General features: G+C 39.1%; 1 protein-coding gene across 1 annotated transcript in view; it reads right to left on the reverse strand.

The window, feature by feature from the left end:
• LOC134758591 (serine/arginine repetitive matrix protein 1-like) overlaps positions 1-18,419 on the reverse strand; it is a 240,583-nt gene that overhangs the window by 55,072 nt on the left and 167,092 nt on the right. The window contains exon 3 of the mRNA XM_063706797.1: positions 10,701-10,837. Coding sequence (XP_063562867.1) covers positions 10,701-10,837 — 137 coding nt within the window. The remainder of the gene's footprint in view (positions 1-10,700; positions 10,838-18,419) is intronic.

Here is an 18,419-nt window from a genome sequence, read left to right on the forward strand (position 1 = left end):
TGGGTGCCTGTAATCCCAGATACTCAGTAGGCTGAGGCCGAAGAATTGCTTGAACCTGGGAGGCAGAGGTTGCAGTGAGCCAAGACCAGGCCATTGCACTCCAGCCAGGGCAACGAGAGCAAAACACCGTCTCAAATAAATAAATAAGCAAGCAAATCTTATAATACCTCACTTTGTAAAGCACTTTGCAGTCTTCTACACATGAATTATCTTATTTCTGTCTCACAGCAGCATGGAAGAAAACTTCTCATCAGTTTATAAATGGGAGTACGGAGGCTGAGTTTAGATGACTTCCTCAGCTTGAAGGGACAACAGGAAACCTATCCTAGGTCATCTGAACCTACCTAAGTTTCATGTTGCAAACATATCGCTGCATCCAGGGTGAGTAATAGCTGAAAACTGCTTGGGATTTGTAGTTCACGTTGGTTTGCAGAATCTTTTATTGCTTGCTACCATGCCTTTTAGACTCACAGTTCAAAGTTTCCCCTCTGAAGCATAAACCCATTCTGAAAAGCTGCATTCCAACCTTGCAACCTGTTCTAAATGTCTAAATTCTATGGTTTTGGAAGCTGAGGTCCTATGAGTTCTTTAACAGAATTTTCTGTAGAAAATTTTTGTCAGTATAGTCTTTGTGACCATGGCAATTACTTTAACTGGAAGTTCTGATTAGGAAAATTTCTAATTACAGGTCTATAACCAAAATATAAGAATACCCATCAGACACATCAACTCCAGTTTTCTCTTTATTTTTCTTCCCAGTCCACTCCCTCCATCAATGTTCCTATTGCCTCAGGTTCAGGTTGGGCTCTTAGCTGTTACTATGAGAATGATTACACATAGGGCCTCTTCCTGACAAGGCAGCTGAAACAGGTTGTCTGTGGAAAACACAGCTATACTTTCTGTTTTCAACACTACTCATGATTATCAGATATGATTGTGCCCATAAGGGTTCAATGAACTTTTTGAAAAATACATATCACATTCAAATTATCTCTTTGGAGAACAAACCTGGTGGCAGGAAATGTCAACATCATTAATCATATATTAAGTTTCATTAAAATAAAAACTTTGAAATAATTAGCTTCCGCTGCTTCTCAGAGTGGTAATTATAGACCATCAGGGAGTGTCACACACTTTCAGATTTCCTCCTTTAAATATTAAATGCTAAAGATGAAACATTATTTGTAACATAATCTTTTAAATTTTAGCTGTGGAATGTAAACAATACTTTCTGGATATCGGGCTAATCAAATCCCATAGTTCAGGAAATCTGAATCTTACTGGATTCAATGGTGAAATGAAAATATTAATACATGCCATCTTATAGGAGAGTAGAGTTCAGAAGCATAAAAACATCTGTATTTAAATGTGTTTGGAGACTTCTCTTTTCCTTCACTTAAAATCAAGCTATCTCCCATTTCCAGTTATTATTAACAGTTTATTCAATGCTAGTTAGAAAAAAAGTATAGCATCAGACTATTCTATTTCATTTTAACAACTCCCTTGCAAGTTTCTTTTTCTAACTCATTTCTACATGATAGTCTTTACATATATAATCTATAAACTATTGTATCTTCTCTCATAATTCTCGGTTTGATCTAAGGCATATTCTACTATGGAGGAATAATAAAGTAATGTAATAATACATATTATCTCAATGAACACTATTCTTTCTGTAATTTATACTTGTATTTTCATGGAAACTATCGCCCACTTAAAAAAAGGTATCCGCTCAGCCAGCTGTGAGAGACAGCATGGGGCACAGAGAGAGACAGATAGATGTGTTCCTTGTTCTCAGGGAGCTTTTGATCTATTCAGGGAAACAAACAAACAAACAGAAATGCTGATAATGCCAATAAAAGACCAAAGTTCCCATTACAGGAATGGACTTTTACTTGGAGAAAGGGGGCAAAAAAGTAAAGAATCAAAGAGTGATGAGGTTCTTCAGCTCAGGACTCGGAGAATGCAGATGACCTTCGAAGGCATAGAGGCTCAAAAGGGAAAGTGACATGTAGTGTTCATTTCTCCTCATTACAAAGTTTTCCCACTCTTCTGCCAGCCCTTGAGTCTCTGCCAAAATGCAAGTGATGGTGGCTGAGTCTCTTGCTATACAAGCTCAGAATAAATAGCCTTTGCTTTTCTCATGGGGTTGGGCTTCGTTTATTTCCACTGGGTTCAGTGTGTTGACAGAGGGGCTAGTTTTAGAAAAGGAAAGGAACATCTCTTCCTCTGAGATAAAAATCGAAGGAGGGAAGGATGAATGAAGTCACTTGGGGGATTCTGAGTTGGAAAGAAAGCTGAAGGAATTACATCAGGTGGACGCCATCTTCTCAACCAAAGCAATCTCTAAACAGAGACCCAGGGAAGGGAAGGGGAGGGAAGTGGAAGGGATTTACAACTGGAAAAGAGAGGGAGCCAATAAGAAATGGATCAAATGACTCACTTATGTTTAACATCGTGAATTAAACATAAATGCTTCTCTCTCCTCTTAGATCTTAGAAAATTCCAGAAGAAATAGATACTGGCACTGATAAAAGGGAAAGTACTTCAGAATATTATATAGGTGATAAGCTCACTATCAGCTCAAATGGGGAAACTAGGAGAGGACATAAAATAAAAGGCTCTAGGGACAGTTTTTGTCTTTATTCTACTTTTCTTCGCTATTTTTCATTTAGTGCCCTGGAAATCCATTTGTAGTATCAAGGGCTCTAGGCTTTTACATTCTTCAGAGTTCCTCTGGGGTAGGAAGAATAAGTTAGACTACCTTCTTTTTCTTTTTTAGGCAGTCAGAAGAGTGCTCAGATATCAATAAGGAGCCAAAACCAAATGGGATCTTCTAAATTTGGGAGCAACACTGTAATTTAAAAACATAGTTGGGTTTGTCAATACAAAGCAAAATAGATCAAAGTTAATGTAGATAAGGGGAAAATTTATAGTTTAAGAAAAGGGTGAAAAATGATAATAAGCTCTTCCCCATTTTGGAGCAAAGTAAGATGAAAGTAAAAAAAAAAAAACTGCAAACACCTGCAATAAACTTCTGCCCCTTAATAAGAATAATAATAGTGGCTATTTATTGAACATTTATTATATGACAGATGCTACTGTATCAAAGGTACTCACATTAACATATTCAGTCTTTACAGAAGCCTTTCACACAAGACCCAATACTTGTCTGCAATATACAGATGAAAAGAAAACAAGGCACAGTAAAATCAAGAAACTTCCCCACGACTGCAAAGCTCCTAAGTATAGCCAGATTCAAACCCAGGTAATCTGGCCCTATAGTCCACATGCTTATGTCTGGAATATGAAGAAATGAAGGGAGAGGAAGACGGAAGGAGGGAGGGAGAAGTACTATTCAGTCAGTGCTGAACAATTCTTTAGTACCATACAATTGTTCATTACTGCAGCTTAAGAACGTTTCCTGCGGTATCATTGTGTCTATCAACAATACCCTTGGACGACAATATAAGGACACCCATAGAACTTAGATTCTGGTCTTTAATAGAAGTCTTCATGAAAAGGAACCAGGGCTCATTTGAAAGTAGACAATACCATGTCTCAAAGCAAGCTAATTTAAAATAGCACTAGAAAAGCTTGCTGTTGCCAAAAAGCAAGGCTGCTCTTAGAGATACCTGCAATAGTGTCAAAAAGTACAAAAGGTGGCTCTCACTGGCCAAGTAGTGACAATTTGGGCATTAAAAGGGAAAACAATGATTAAAGTCCACTGGAGCAAGCTGAGTCTGTTAAGACCACTCTAAGGTCATGATACTAAACAGGAAAGTGACAAAATACTAGGAGGTAATTGTCAACACATAAAGTGGTCTCTCAATAGTGTCTTCTAGGAATGTCATATATTGATGAACCAAATTATGTGTGTACTATGCTGAAGCGGCAGCTGAGTTATTGATATAAATCTAGATGTCTGTAGATATTTTTTAAGAAATGATAGGTCAGAGGAAGAGATTCAGCAAATAAAGTATGTGAAAAATATAAAGTAGTCAGCTTTTTAATAGAGAAACTTGAAAATTTAGAAAGGATGTATAAAAAGTCTATGTGTGAAGGGGTCGTATATTACAAAGTGAATTTGGCCCTTACTATACTTTCTGTGACCAGACTTTGGTGATCTAGGACACTCCTTATTAGAGAACTGCTGTGGAAACTTATACATTGGTTACCCAGCCTATAATATTACATGGGACCCCTTTTGTACAGACCCAAATCTATTCAATTTAGGAGAAAGAAAATTTCTGGATTCAGGAATAATGGGGATTAGATAGGCTAGAGATAGAGACTGAGACATAGAGATACAGATAGATAGACTGAGTTGTTCCGTTTCCTTCATACTTCAGACTAAGTGAGCAAACTGAAATGAATGTGAAGATATGTGGGCAAGAGTGAGCCAACCTAGACCGGTAGCCACCCAGGCATGGGGGCTGATTCAGGAAGATGAGAGGCAAGTGTGAGGAGGTCTTGAACAGAGGCTGCCATAACTACCTAGATAAAATAGGTGACACATGCTCATCAATATGATTATATGGCAATGTTAGCCCACCCAAGACGGTATGTTTACTCAGCTTGCTTAACGATACTTTGCAGAAATTAACTTCCATATTGTCATGAGGACTGGGCCTGAAGTCAGGGAGGAGAAGGATGCTGACTGGTTCTGTGTGTATTTATCAGGGAGGAATAGCAACAAAAGTCCCTCTTCTAGTGAGTGTCTAATAGTGTCTCTAATAAGTGGTGGAGTAGCAACGGAAAATGACTGATGTAGGATAGCTCTGTGTGGGCGGAAGGGAAGATGGAAGTAGCTATATATACAAAATGAAGACCCCTCCTCTGAAAGGGTGGGTGTTCATGTGAGAGCAGGTGTTCTGCAGTTGAGCAGCACCTGGAGCTCAGCTCCAATGTCTCCGCTGGTCCCTGAGGACATGATGTGTGGGAAACTTCACCGTGTGTGGCTACCTCTCACAAGAATGAGGTACGAGGATGATCAGGGGCACTAGCAAATTGCAAAATAGCCAAGTCACAGGATGCATGCAACCTAAACTAGCAGTTTGAACTTTTCTTACCTATCAGTGATGTCCCAGGCCTACTGACATGTAGGTTACTAGTAGAAACTAGAAAATGTGTCTTTCACCCCCTCAGGTAACCAAAGTGACATGGAGATTTAAAGTTATAAGGACCAAATAAATCATTTAAAACATATTGGGAAATAGTGCAAGTGCCCAGAAATCCAATACAAAGAGACAAAAAAAAGGTCATTTACTGAGGGCAAAGATCTTATTTTTGGGGCATTACAACTGAGGCTCATTAAAAGACATTTGGAAAATAAGTTTAGAGCCTTTGATATTTTGTAGATTTGTGAGGGAAATTATGATAAAATTATCCACTATCAGTACAGTAATCTAGCAGCAAAATAATATAAAGGGGGGAAGAAATAAAACAAGACAAAAAAATCATAAGGATTTTTTTATAGGGAGACATACTTTTTTAGAGAGGCATATGAAAGTTGGAAAAACATTGAGTGGGCAGAATGAATCAGAATGGGAATCTTATTAGAGGACAGAGAGGCTAGTTAGCAGAAATAAGATGAATTAAAGTACTATATTTAAGAAAGAGTACACCAGATGAAGAGGTCTTGGGGAGAGACTGTCAAAACTGTGATGAGATGCTGACAGACTGTAAATGTTGATATTCTTTCAACTTTCAGAAGTGAGGAGCGCTACACACACAGAGGGAGTTTAACGATAAAGTAATAAGATCTCAGCAAAGGTTGAACTGCGTAAGCAGCACTTTATGATAGTGACAACACACGGAGAAAAGCAGAAAGAGAACACATTGGACTTCAGAACAAAGTAATTGGAAACTGAGCATCATGGGGTAGAGTTAGCGCCACCTTCAGGTAAAGTCTGGGAAGAAGTCCAGGGAGGTTAGCTCCAGGAAAGGGATGAAGTCATGAGAGGAAGGACTGGAATTTTCTAGAGAAACATTTAAGTTGAGACTGGCATGCTCGAGCTTCTGCAGACCAGTGGATTTTCCTACTGGTCTATGTCAGCACTAGTATATTCAATGGTGCTTCTCCAAAAAGCCCTCACCTCTTTTACCAGGGACATGACTGCCTGGAGGAATCTAGAACTGAACAACAGTGGGACCCACTCTCCTGCAGACTTATGAGGGCCTGGACCAATGGCTGAGGCTGCCCTGAGGACAAGGATGGGTAAAACCAGGAGTCAACCAGTTTAAGAATTGGCTGTCAGATCGAGGCAAAAAAAAATTAAAAAAAAAAAATTCAAGTGAGACTTCAAGATGCTGCAGGAAGCATGGCGGTGTGCTAGTCATGATCTGGCAAATGGATGGGAGGAAAATTAAGACAGAAGGGGTTGATAGAGGAGGAGGTTCAGGGAGGTAAGAGACTGAATAAACAAATGGACAATGGCCAAATCATATATGAAGGCTGCACAATCTGTAGCCTCCTGCCCAGGAAACTAACCCCTTATCTGCAATAACCAGCCCAGGAAGCCAGTCTGCTGTAAGTCAGACTTGTAGGAAATCAGGTTGCTATCTCTAGTAACAATCCAGGAAGCTAAACAATAATTTCTGTAACAATTGGCCCCAAATGGCCGGGACTTGATTAATGACCAACAGCTTCCTTAATTTTTGTTGCTACTTCCAATTCAGGATCAACCAGAAAAAGTCAAATATGACCCTCTAACCAATTACATAGGATGTCACTTCTCGTTATCCCACCTACAGCCTACCCAAGCCAATAGCCTCTAATCAGAGCACACCTAGAGCCTTCTTTCTTCCACTATGAAGCCTTCCCATTTCTCTGCCTGCCTTTGAGTCTCTGCAAAACACAATTGATGGTGGGTGACTCCCTTGTTGCAGTAAGCTCTAACTAAATAGCCTCTGCTCTCATGTGATTGGTCTTTGTATATTTCCATAGAACCAAAGACTAAAATCAGGATAGATTCGAGATAAGTGAAGACGTGGGAGGAAAAGGAAGTAGGTTGTGAATAGAGAAGAGGAATTTCTAGACTCTTTGGAGGAACAAGGAGATAATTAACATTTGCATATTATTATGAGTTTCCTGATGCTTTGCCATGGGTTTATACAATTTACTGAATCCTCATAAACTTTGTGAGACAGACTTTTTTAATCTATCATTTTTAAGGAAAATGAAATTAAAAGAGCTTTCATAACACATTAAGGATGATGAGGTGTCCCACACCAAATTTATTCATTTCACTATGTCAGGCCACTCTCCCAGATCCTCTCTGACATCCCCATTTTATTAGTCCGTTTTGACACTGCTGACAAAGACATACCTGAAACTGGGAACAAAAAAGGGTGTAATTGGTCTTACAGTTCCACAGGGCTGAGGAGGCCTCAGAATCATGGCGGGAGATGAAACGCTCTTCTTACATGGCAGTGGCAAGAGAAAATGTGAGAGAAGCAAAAGCAGAAACTCCTGATAAACCCGTCAGATCTCGTGAGACTTATTCCCTATCACGAGAATAGCACTGGAAAGATGGCCCCCATGATTCAATTACCTCCTCCTGGGTCCTTCCCACAACACGTGGGAATTCTGGGAGATACAATACAAGTTGAGATTTGAATGGGGCACAGCCAAACCATATCACCCACTGTAGTTGTGACCACGGTAAATTGCCACAACCGTCTCATGACTCTACTGTAACTCCTTGTGCAGTCTCTTGGTGCTCTGCCGATACGGGATGAATGAAATAATTCAATTCGTATCTTCCCCAAGCTTACAGTTAGTAAGTAGTAGAATGTAGATTTAAATTCAGATATTCCTAATTTCAAAGTCCATGGTTGTTAACTGCGTTAGGCTAGCTTGGAAGTGGAGTTGCTTGCTGGCAGGTAGGTGTGAGGGTGAAGTGGATATTAAATGTATTGATTTGAAGTGCTTAAAAAATGGCAAGGCTAGAGTATCGGGAAGTAAATTCTTAAGCTGCTAAAAACATTGGCAAGGGATGAGATGGAAGGGTGGAGGTCTGTTAGCCAGGCACAAAAGGCTCACTCCCCAGGAAATGATTGAGGAACTCCAGAAACGTTGCATCCACCTGGAGTACCCTCTGTTGGCAGAATATGACTTCCAGAAGGATTCTGTCAACCCTGATATCAACACTGACCTAAAGCCCACAGCTGTCCTCAGACCGAATCAGGAGAAGAGCTTGTGGAAGATCAAATCAAATTCAAATGAGAATAATCCAGAAAAGGTGGTGAAACAACAGGTTGGAAACTGGATTAGGGTATAAGGAAATGCAGCAACCCTACCTCCTCATCCTGTGCATTGGAGAGAGGAGCAAAAGCAGAAACTTCCTGGTGATGAAGTTAGGGGAAGCAAGATACCAGTTCTAGGGCAGACATACAAGAAGTGTATGTTGTAATGTCTGAGAATGCAGAACAGAAACACAGGGCACAGAGCAAGAAGCTGCAGAGGAAAGACCTATAGGTGATGCATGTTTCAGAAAAGATCTCTCTCCCTCTCTCTCCCTCTCTGTCCCTCTCCCTCCCTCTCCCTTCCTCTTCCTCCCTCTCCCTCCCTCTCTCTCTCTCCCCCTCTCCCTCCCTCTCTCTCTCTCTATATAGATATATAATCATATATCATATGTAATATCATATATATATGATATATGCTATCTAGTAACCAGGGTAGTGAGTCCAACCACCCAAAGGAAAGGAGAATGCATAGTAGCTAGAATAATATTTTCTAGATGGTGGGAGCAGTAGAATTAAGTCATTAGAATTTAGTTACTGATTGAGAGAAGAAATAGCCAGACCCCCAATTCCAGTTGCATGAATTAAAAATAAAAATTAAAGCAAATTTTAGCTTCCTCCAAGTGAAAAAAAATGATCTTTTGTTGTTGAAAATTACCAATACCTGATAATGTGCATTGAAATGAGCAGGTATTTTGTCTTAAGGAAACTGCTACGGTTTGACTTCTATGAAATTGCCTTCTAGGTGTTTGAGTCTGCATTTAAAATACACAGCACTCTTCACTTTAAGGTGAGGAGAGAGAGAAGCAGTGTGTTCTCACTCGGTAAATATGAGTCATGGGCCCCTTGTCTATGTATATTTGACAAGTAACAGCATTAGCAAAAGATGACAGTAATCTACTGTTCTTCCGTTGCTTTCATTACAGTAATCACAAAACAATTTTTCATCCAAATCCAGTCTGAGAAGTAAATATATTTATGAAATACCTTTTTTTATTTCCAGCTTTTAAGTTCAGGGGTACAAGTGCAGGATGTGCAGGTTTGTTACATAGGGAAATGTGGTTGATGGTGGTTTGCTGCACAGATCATCCCATCACCCAGGTAAATATTAAACCAGCATCCATCAGCTATTCTTCCTGATGCTCTCCGTCCTCCCACCCCGACCCTCCAACAGGCCCTAGGGTGTGTTGTTCCCCACCATGTGTCCATGTGTTCTCATCATTTAGCTCCCACTTATAAGTCAGAACATGCAGTATTTGGTTTTCTGCTCCTGCATTAGCTTGCTAAGGATAATGGCTTTCAATTCCATTCATGTCCCTGCAAAGGACGTGATCTTGTTCCTTTTTATGGCTACATAATATTATGGAATACCTTTCTAACATGAAGGAAGAAAATCTGAAATGTGTTTCATTTCTTTCTTTTATGCTCTGCTCTGTATGTAATACCTGTTGCCTGGTAACTAGACTATAAGGTACCATGGGTTAAAAATAAATGCCAATTGTCTTTTCAGAACACTTCCTGCACCAGAACATTCAACCTCAAAGCAAAATATCCAGGATAAAACTCACATACACATTACCGGGTTGTTGTTTATTTTAAGCTAGGAAAGCTGGGGGGTGGTCCTAGGCTAATGCTTTCCACTGGGAAATACAACAATTTAAATTTATTATAAGTTCTAATTCATAATTACTGTTGTAATTTAGTGGCCTCACTTCAGCTTTGCAGCAATACATATATAAAAATAGACCTCTTATCTATCTGCCTGCTTTTGGTACTTTTCTTCACCCTCCCCGAACCTGAAAAAATGGTAGCAGCTCAGAGAAGAGTTTGATGAGGAGATTTCTGGGGTTGAGACTACACTGTGATGTCTCTGCCAGTCAGCAGGGCCCCCAGGAAATGCTACTTAATGTAACTGAAGAGACATAATGCATACATAAACCTGTAAAGCTATTGTAGTTTCTAGATTAAAAACAAACTGTGTGCTAAATTGGGACAGGTCGAGGAGCCCTGTGTCTTCTCGTCGACACACTTACTTCTTCAATCCCTAACTTTAAGTTGGAATTTTCCCTGAGACGTGTATTTTTTAACTTACATTTGATGGAACAACTAGCACAGCATTCTTTGTCCATTGGGGCACTCATTTTTACAGGCTCATCATGAACACCCAAAACAAACCTCATATACTGTGGTCTCCAGAAATGCTGACTGTTACAAAAATTTTTTTGTTCCCACCAGCCTGTAGAGAATATGACCAGATTGTAAAGTGAATTCAATCATTACTCATTACTTGCCCTAAAAGTAAGAGTACTAGTGGACAGACTCACACCTCAGCTTAAGCTAAGGGGAGCCTGGATGACTACGTGTGTTTATGTATTCTCTTCTCCATTGTTCAAGGCCCTCTTTGGATTTCTTGCCCGCCCCCTAAAAGAGAATTTTTGTTTGTTACCTCTTACCGACATTTATTTTGGCAATTTTTTTCTGAGAGTCCATCCTCATCCTCTCCCATGATGTCCACGGCTGAAAAGATCAGTGCAACCAGAATGGCAAAGCAGCACACCAGGGCAAAGATCACGATGCACTTCTGCTGGGACTGAAGGAGGAAACAAAGACAAAGAAAACTAAGTGGTGCTGCTTTCTCTCGGGAAACTCAAGAAGTGACAACTTCTCAACATTCCATGAAAAATGGGTGGGGATACGATTATCACTGCCTAGAAGGGAAATCTATTCTCTAGTGAACATGCCAAAGATCTTTATGCTTATTTCTCAACACAGCCTTCAAACCCCACTCTAAGTGATAGACCCTGTTAAATAATTCAAGTGTAGTATCCAGGCTTCTGAATGAGTTTGCTCTTCTTCTTCTTCCTACTCAAAAGCAGTCTAGAAAAGATCACTAGATATCTATTGTTTCAAATTAGAAATGAAACACATATGCTAGCATCATGCTGTCAATAAAAACAGTCAGACTCTGTAAAACATTTGAAGATATTTATTCTAAGTCAAATGTGAGTGACCAATGGCCCATGACAGAACCCTCAGGAGATCCTGAGACCATGTGCCCAAGGTGGTTGGGCCATAACTTGGTTTTATACATTTTAGGGAGACATAAAACATCAATCAATAGGCCGGGCGCAGTGGCTCATGCCTGTAATCCTAGCACTTTGGGAGGCCAAGGTGGGCAGATCATGAGGTCAGGAGATCAAGACCATCCTGGCTAACACGGTGAAACCCCGTCTCTAGTAAAAATACAAAAAATTAGCTGGGCGTGGTGGCAGGCGCCTGTAATCCCAGCTACTCCGGAGGCTGAGGCAGGAGAATGGCGTGAACCTGGGAGGCGGAGCTTGCAGTGAGCCAAGATCGCACCACTGCACTCCAGCCTGGGTGACAGAGCGAGACTCCATCTCAAACAAACAAACAAAAAAACAAACAAAAAACATCAGTCAATACATGTAAAATGTACATTTGTTCAGTCCTGAAAGGAAGGACAGCTGGAAGTGGGGGCCTCCAGGTCATAGGTGGAGTCAAAGATTTTCTGATTGGCAATTGGTAGAAAGAGTTATTATCAAAAGCAAGGAATGTCTGAGTTACTATAAGGGGTTGTAGAGACCAAGGATTTACCACGCAGATGACGCTTCCAGGTAGCGGGCTTCAGAGAGAACAGATTGTAAATGTTTCTTATCAGACTTAGAGTCTGTTCTATCAGCAATTCCAAAAGGGAGGAGGGCACAAATTAGGCAAGTCCAGCTCCCACTTCTCATCATGGCCTGAACTAGTTTTTCAGGTTACCTTCGGAATGCGCCTAGCTGAGAAGAGGATTCCATTTAGATGGATGGGGTGTTTCGAATTTTATTTTTGGTTTACAATGTGTTATTTAACTGGCATTGTTCATTTTAAAATCTGAACATAAACATAACTCTTGATATGATTTTCACTTAGAAATACAAGCTGAATGTCCAGGTGGTCAAAGTCACTCACATACATATCATTAGGCCCCAGTATGATAATCTGAGCTATCTCTCTCTTTAGGGGCTCATGGCTAAAAGTGGCAGAAGACAGGGCCATGATAACTGGGCAGGAGCTGTGACCACTGTGACAAATCATTTTGTCTGCTACAGTCTGAATATTTGTGTACACCCAAAATTCACATGTTGAAACCTTAACCTCCAAGGTGATGATGTTAGTAGATGGGGACTTTTGGGAGGTGATTAGGTCACGAAGACAGAGTTTTGCCCTCATGAATGAGTCTCAGAGATGCGCATGGTGACATGCACCTATAGTCCCAGCTAGTAAGGAGGCTGGGGTTGGAGGACTGCTTGATTCCAGGGTTTTGAGGCTGCAGTGCACTATGACTGTGCCTGTGAACAGCCACTACACTCCAGTGTGGGCATCATAGTGAGACTTTGTCTCTAAAAGAAAAAAAAAGGCCTTAAAGAGCTCCCTTGCCCCTTCTATCATGTGGGGATACAGCAAGATGGCACCATAGATGAAAAAGGAAATGGGCCCTCACCAGATGCCAAATCTACCAGCATCTTAATCTTGGATTTCCCAGCCTCCAAAACTGTGAGAAATAAGTTTCTGTTGTATATAAGCTACCGAGTTTATGATATTTTGTTATGGCAGCCCAAAAAGACCAAGATAAATTAGATAAATTCTGGATGGAGAAAGGAGGAAAAGCAATTTTAAAAGTCTATGTACAGCTTTTAAGGGTTATTTACAGAGGTGAAAGGGTCATCTTTGGTCAGGCAGCCAGGCATACATCACTCTGTTAGTGATAAATATATGTATACACACGTACACACACACACACACACAGTTCAGAGCCTTTCTGAAACCAGCTGACTTTGCATCCTCTTACCACCCAGCTTCACTTTATCACCAAAGCCACATGATTTCCTAAGAATCCAAGGAAACTCCCAAACTCAGAGTCCAGGTCATCGAGAGGTATCCTTAAATGACAGATTGTAGTTAGAAATAGATGTAGTCAAGTCAAAGGAATGAATGGTGTTTCTGTGACCAGGCACTGTCAGCCCACATGAGTGCTTCATTTTTGTTTCAAATCCTCCTTCAGGCCTCATCTCCTATTGCAACCTCAATCCAAGTCCACTCCTGCCTGTCATTATATTTTCTTACTCCTCCCTCAAACACGAAGTGATGAAAGCCAAAGAAAGATACAGCCATTATTCTTTTACCCTAGACCCTGCTTATCTGTAAGACATGGATTCTGTTTTATTCTTTTTTTTTTTTTTCTCCTTTTGAGACAGAGTTTCACTCTTGTTGCCCAGGCTGGAGTGCAATGGTGTGATCACTGCTCACCGCAACCTCCACCTCCCAGGCTCAAGCCTCACCTGCCTCAGCCTCCTGAGTAGCTGAGATTACAGGCATTGCACCATTACGACCAGCTAATTTTGTATTTTTAGTAGAGATGGGGTTGCTCCATGTTGGTCAGGCTAGTCTCGAACTCCTGACTTCAGGTGATCCACCCACCTCAGTCTCCCAAAGTGCTGGGGTTACAGGCATGAGCAACTGCTCCCGGCTCTGTTTTATTCTTTCTATCCTCAAGCAAACAGCACAACCCTAACAAATAGAAGGTGTTCAAGAAATAATTATTGTGTAAATAGTGAATGAACAAAATGAAAATTACAATGGCATATAATATGGTTTGACTGTGTCCCCACCCAAATCTCATCTTTAATTGTAGTTCACATAATCCCCATGTGTCATGGAAGGGATGAGGCAGGAGGTAATTGAATCATGGGGGTGGGTTTTTCCCATGCAGTTCTCATGATAGTGAGTAAGTCTCACGAGATCTGATGGTTTTATGAAGGGCAGTCCCCCTACACACACTCTCTTGCCTGCCCCCATGTAAGATGTGCCTTTGCTCCTCCTTCACTTTCCACCATGATTGTGAGGTCTCCTCAGTCATGTGGAACTGTGAGTCCATAAAACCTCTCTTTCCTTTATAAATTACCCAGTCTCGGGTCTGTCTTTATTAGCAGCATGAGAACAGACTAATACAGCATCCTTCTGAGAATGCAGAGACACAAAAAATGTTTCTCTCAAAACTCATTTGTGAACTTTCTGAAAACTGGCTTGATTACATATTTTGGTGATTATAAATTTTGTATTTTATCCTTCTTTACTTTCTGCTGGTGCTACAGGCAAATTCATGGGCCACATTTAGCAACTATATAAAACTTGCAGAATAGATTGTGTATTCGTCTTGCCATTTTATTTTTCATTCATCCCTTATTCCTCACTAATTTTTTTAAAAGTTTATATTTTGACAAATTATAGTTTTATAAGGTACAAAGTGATTTTTTAAAATATAGGTAGAATCATAAGTTATAAAACTGTCCATCACCTTAAATATTTGACATTTTCATGATGAGAACATTGGAGCTATACTCTCTTAATGATACAATGTACAGTACTCAATTATTATCTATATTCACTATGCTATGCAACAGATCTCAAAAAAGAAGCAGACTTATTCCTTCAATCTTAGGCTTTGTACCCTTTGCTTATCATCTTCTCATCCCCTCTACCCACCAGCCTCTGGTAACCACCATTCTACTCTCTGCTTCTATAACTGCAATTGTTTTATATTCCACATATAAGTGAGAACATGTGGTAATCTGCCTTTCTGTGTTTGGCTTATCACTTAGCATATGTTCTCCAATTCTATCCGTGTTGGTACAAATTACAAACTTTCTTTTTTCAGGCTGAATACTATTTCATTGTACATACATTCTATATTTTCAAAATATAGAATCCATCCATCCATCTGTTGATGGGCACTTAGGTTAATCCCACAGCTTGGCTATTATGAATAGTGGTGCAATAAACATGGGTGTGCAGACATCTCTTCAACTTACCGATTTAAAATCTTTGGGTAAATACCCAAAGGTAGGACTGCTAGATCATATGGCATATCTGTTTTTAGTTTTTTGAGGAATCTCCATACAGTTTTCTATAATGGCTACACTAATTTACATTTCTTCCAACAGTGCATAAGTTCCCTTTTCTCCAGACCTTGCCAATGCTGGTCTTTTGTCCTTTTGATGATAGCCACTCTAACAGGTGTAAAGTAATATCTTGTTGTGGTTTTAATTGGCATCTCCCTAATGATTAGTGATACTGAACATTTTTTTATGTATCTGTTACCCATTTGTATGTCTTTAAAGAAATATCTGCAGAAGCCCTTTACTTATTTCTTAATCAGATTACTAGTTTTTCTTCCCATAGAGTTGAGTTTCTTGTATAGTTTGGATATTAGTTTTCTATCAGGTATATGGTTTGCGAATATTTTCTCCTAATCCCTAGGTTGTGTCTTCACTCTGCTAATTCCTTTGTTTTAAATAAACTTTTTATTTGAATGTAATCCCATTTGTTTATTTTTGCCTTTGTTGCCTGTGCTTTCGAGGTGAAATCTAAAAATGTTATCATCCAGGCCAATGTCATGTAGCTCTTCCCCTGTTTTAGTAGTTTCACGCTTTCAGGTTTTATGTTTCTTTAACCCACTTTGAGTTGATTTTTGTATACAGTGTGCATACAGTGTATTTCTTTTGCATATGAATATCCAGTTTTCCCAATACCATTTATTGAAGACAGTGCTCTTTTTCCATTGTATATTCTTAGCACCTTTGTCAAAAATCAATTGACCACAGATGTGTGGCTTAATTTCTGTGCTCTCTCTTCTGTTCCATTGGTCAATGTGTCTACTTTTTTGCCAGTACTATGTTGCTTTAATTACTACTGTTTTGTAGTACAGTATAGATTGAAATCAGGCAGTGTGATGCCTCTGGCTTTGCTCCTTTTGCTAATGATTGCCTTGGCCATTAAGAGTTTTTTGTGGTTCCATATGAATTTTAGGACTGTGTTCTCTATACCTATGAAAAATGACATTGGGATTTTCATAAGAATTGCAATAAATCTGTAAATTGCTTTGCATAGTGTAATTCTTACAATATCTATTCAGGTCCTTTGCATATTTCTTAATCAGATTGTTTTCTTTCTATAGAGTTGAGTTCCTTAGGTATTTTGAATACTAATTCTCTATCAGATACATGGCTTGCAATATTAATTATTCCAGCCAGAATTATTTCCATATATTTGTGTCTTCAATTTTTTTCATTAATGTTTTATACTTTTTGGTGTAAAAGTCTTTCACCTCCTTGATTAAATTTATTTCTATTTTATTTTTTATAGCTATTATAAATGGGATTATTCTCTCAATTTCTTTTCCAAAGTTTGTTGTTAGTGAAAAGAAATCCTACTAATTTTTCCATATTGATTTCATATCCTGTAGCTTCACTAAATTTGTTGATAAGCTCTAACAGTTTGTTTTTTTTTTGGTGGATTCTTTAGAGTTTCTTATATGTAAGATTGAGGTAAGAGACCAGTAAGACTGACTTCCTGGTCACAAAACAAGATCTGGTCCAGACAGGATAAAGTGAAGAAACTGGCAGGAACGAGCAGATGATGATGAAAGTGATCCCTAGCTGCCCTCTTTGCTCATAGGCATAAGACACTCCCCACCAGCACCATGACAGTTTACACATGCCATGACAATGACCCAGAAGTTACCACCCCCTTTGCCAACAACCTGGAAGTTATGGCCTTTTTCCTAGAGAGTTCTAAATAATCCACCCTGAATTTGCATTGATCCACCCCTTAATTTTCCTATAATTGAAAGCAGATTTATCTGAGTATAAATAAAGTTGCCAAGATCCCTTGTGATGCGAACCCTGGGCACGTGGCCAATGAGTCAGCCGTGCTCTTCAAGGAGAAGTGCCATTTAATATGATTGCTGTCTACCACCACTGGCTTGCTGTTGAATTATTTCCTGGGTGAAGCCAAAACCCTCTTGGACTAAGCCCCGATCTGGGGTCTTCTGTCCTACAAGATCATGTCATCAGCAAACAACAGTTTCACTTCTTCCTTTTCTATTTGGATGCCTTTTATTTCTTTCTCTTAACTTACTCTTCTTTCAAGGACGTCCAATACTATGTTGAATAGAAGTGATGAGAATGGGCATCCTTGTCTTATACTGGATGTAGATGAAAGGGCTCTAATTTTTCACCATTGAGTATAATGTTATCTGTGAGATTATATATGGCCTTTATTATGAAGTACATTTCTCCTATATACAATTTGAGTGTTTTTTTTTTTTACCATGAAAGGATGTTAAATTTTGTGAAGTGTTTCTTTCTGCATCTAATGTGATGATCATATGACTTATTTTTTCTGTCAGTGTGGTGTATCACATTTAATAATTTGTCAATGTGGATATATCCTTGCATCCCAGGGATAGATCCCATCTGATCATGGTAAATGATCCTTTTCATGTGTTGTTGAATTTTATATGTGAATATTTTCTTGAGGATATTCGCATCTATATTTATCAAGGATATTGGCCTGTAGTTTTCTTTACTTGTGATGTCCTTGTCTGGCTTTAGTATAGGGGTAATGCTGACTTTGTAAAAAGACTTTGGAAGCATTCTTTCCTCTGTGATTTTTTTATAAAAGTCAGTGGGGAATTGGTAATAGTACTTTAAATGTTTGGCAGCATTCAGCAGCGAAGCCATCAGGCCTTGGGCTTTTCTTGATGAGAGACTTTTTATTACTGGTTCAATCTCCTCACTTGTTATTCATCTGCTCAGATTTTGTATTTCTTTGTCATTCAGTCTTGATAGGTTGTATGTGTCTAGAAATTTATTTATTCTAGGTCATCCAATTTGTTGGCATATAATAGTTCATAATAGTTTCTTATGATTGTGTTTCTGTAGTTATCAGTTGTAATGTCTCCACTTTTATTTTTGATTTTGAGTCTTTTCTTCTTAGTCCAGCTAAAGGTTTGTCAAATTTGTTTAATTTTTCAAATAACCACTCTTAGTTTTATAGTTTTATTGATTTTTTAAATCATTTTTCTGGTTTCTATTTCATTTATTTCTGTGATAATTCTTATTTATTTTCTTTTGCTAACATTGGGCTTAGTTTGTTCTTTTTATGTTTTCTTAAGGTGTAACATTATTTATTTGAAATATTTTTTTGTTTTTGATATAGGCACTTATTGCTACAGACTCACCCCTCAGAACTTCTCTTGCTGCATTCCTAAATTTTGGTATGTTGTGTTTCCATTTTCATCTGTCTCAAGACATTTTTTAATTTCCCTT

Source organism: Gorilla gorilla, chromosome 1 (assembly GCF_029281585.2).
Source record: "Gorilla gorilla gorilla isolate KB3781 chromosome 1, NHGRI_mGorGor1-v2.1_pri, whole genome shotgun sequence".
NCBI lineage: Eukaryota > Metazoa > Chordata > Mammalia > Primates > Hominidae > Gorilla > Gorilla gorilla.